The sequence below is a fragment of the Ambystoma mexicanum genome, chromosome 13 (assembly GCF_040938575.1).
Source record: "Ambystoma mexicanum isolate Mex_15411 chromosome 13, UKY_AmexF1_1, whole genome shotgun sequence".
Lineage (NCBI taxonomy): Eukaryota > Metazoa > Chordata > Amphibia > Caudata > Ambystomatidae > Ambystoma > Ambystoma mexicanum.
The window spans coordinates 374,539,878-374,541,609 of record NC_090938.1 but is presented as its reverse complement, the minus strand read 5'-3'; the positions used below and the strand labels follow the sequence as shown (position 1 = coordinate 374,541,609).

At 57.6% G+C, this 1,732-nt stretch overlaps 1 protein-coding gene across 1 annotated transcript; it reads right to left on the bottom strand.

Moving 5' to 3' along the window:
* Positions 1-589: 589 nt before the first annotated feature.
* Positions 590-1,289, bottom strand: LOC138520189 (histone H1-like). The gene has a single exon (XM_069632663.1). It carries the CDS (start codon positions 1,287-1,289, stop codon positions 618-620), a length of 672 nt encoding a protein of 223 aa, XP_069488764.1. The 3' UTR covers positions 590-617.
* Positions 1,290-1,732: the final 443 nt, after the last annotated feature.

Sequence of the window (1,732 nt, the reverse complement as noted above, 5' to 3'; positions counted from 1 at the left end):
CACAGGACGGGAAGCCTTCGATTGGCTGGCCCCCAAACAAAAAAAAAACAAACACGATGCAAAAAGCGATTGCCAAAGGCTGTGCTCATGTGCTCAGCCTTTCATGAGTCGCTGTGGACAGATAAAATAGCCCCACCGCCCCAGGCCTTGCTTGCCCCAATTCAACCTCCCACCAGCCTTCAGGCCGGTGGCAAGCGAGAGTGGCGAATCAGCCTCTGAAGTCTGCCCCCCGTGCTGACATTTCACACCACCATCATCCTCTTTGCCGGCGGCCAGCCCAATGGCAGCGCCTCGAAGCACACCACGGTTATGATGAGGGGGGGTGGCGCGGGGGGGCGGGGTTGTGCCAGATCACATGTGCACACGATGCCCTTATGTCTCAACTGGTGTGGGCTTATAGGTGGGGGCGCACTGGCCAGGGTCACGCGTGGCGTCCGAAACGAGTGGAGACTCTCGCCGCGGGGCCCGGTACATGTTGCCTTTCAAACACGCCGTTGTATATCGCAGTACGTGTCTGGCAAGAGGCATGAGCTAGCTCGCTTTCAGATGCTGTGGGCGGCTCTTAAAAGAGCCTTTGTGTTTTGTGTGTGTTTTTTGAAGGGTCTCGGCGAAAGCCTCTACTTCTTCTTGGGTGCAGCCTTTTTGGGCTTTGCCGCTTTGGGTTTGACGGCCTTGGGCTTCACGACCTTGGCTGGGCTCTTCTTTGCCGCTTTCGCCTTCACGGCTTTGGCTTTTGCGGGGCTCTTGGCGGCCTTCTTGGCTGGAGCAGCTTTGGGCTTTTTAGGGCTCTTGGCTGCTGCCGGTTTCTTCACCTTCTTGGGACTCTTCTTGACTCCGGCGGGAGCCTTTTTGGGTTTCTTGGCAGCACCGGCAGGCTTCTTTGCTGCGGGCGTCTTGCTCTTCACCGCCGCTTTCTTGGCCGCCGTCTCCTTGCCCTGCGACTGCTTCTTGTTGAGCTTGAAGGATCCAGAGGCACCGGTGCCCTTGAGCTGGGCTAGGGCTCCTTTGCTCACCAGGCTCTTGACGGCAAGCTTGACTCTGCTGTTGTTCTTGTCCACGTCGTATCCCTGGGCGCTCAGAGCCTTCTTGATGGCGGGCAGGGAGAGTCCCTTCCTCTCAGTGGAGGCAGCCACGACCTTGACGACGAGGTCGGCCACGCTGGGCCCCGTGGGCTTTTTGGCCTTGGCAGCGCTGGCTGCTTTCTTCTGCGTCGTCTTCTTCTTCTTGGGTGCGGCGGCGGCGGCGGGTTCCGCCGGCGGAGCCACAGCAGCGGGAGCAGTTTCAGCCATTGTTCTGCAGGAGGACTCGGTCAGCGCGCTCACAGATCAGATCAGATCAGTAATGGGCGGCCCGGCAAGCGGCGTGCATATATAGGGAGGAGCTTCCATCTGATTGGTCCACAGAAGGGGAGGCTGGTCCCAGCTCACAGCACCGTCCCTGCAAACGACACACTGTGTTTCCTCCGCCTAAATGATCCATTTTTTAATAGCGACACGCATACATTTATGTCATTTTACATGTGTCAACAGGACCGCAACATCTCCCAGCTCTTATACAAAAGTAGCTTCCCCTTGGCAGGGCCTCGGCTCCCTTGCAAGCGTCTTGTAAAGCCGGCATGCCGCCTTCAGCTGCGACAGGAACATGGGCAAACTTTGTTTTCCGCTTCATATTCGACCTCTCTTGCTCACCTCCCACGCATAGCAGCGCGAGCATATCCTTTTTCCCTTCTTTC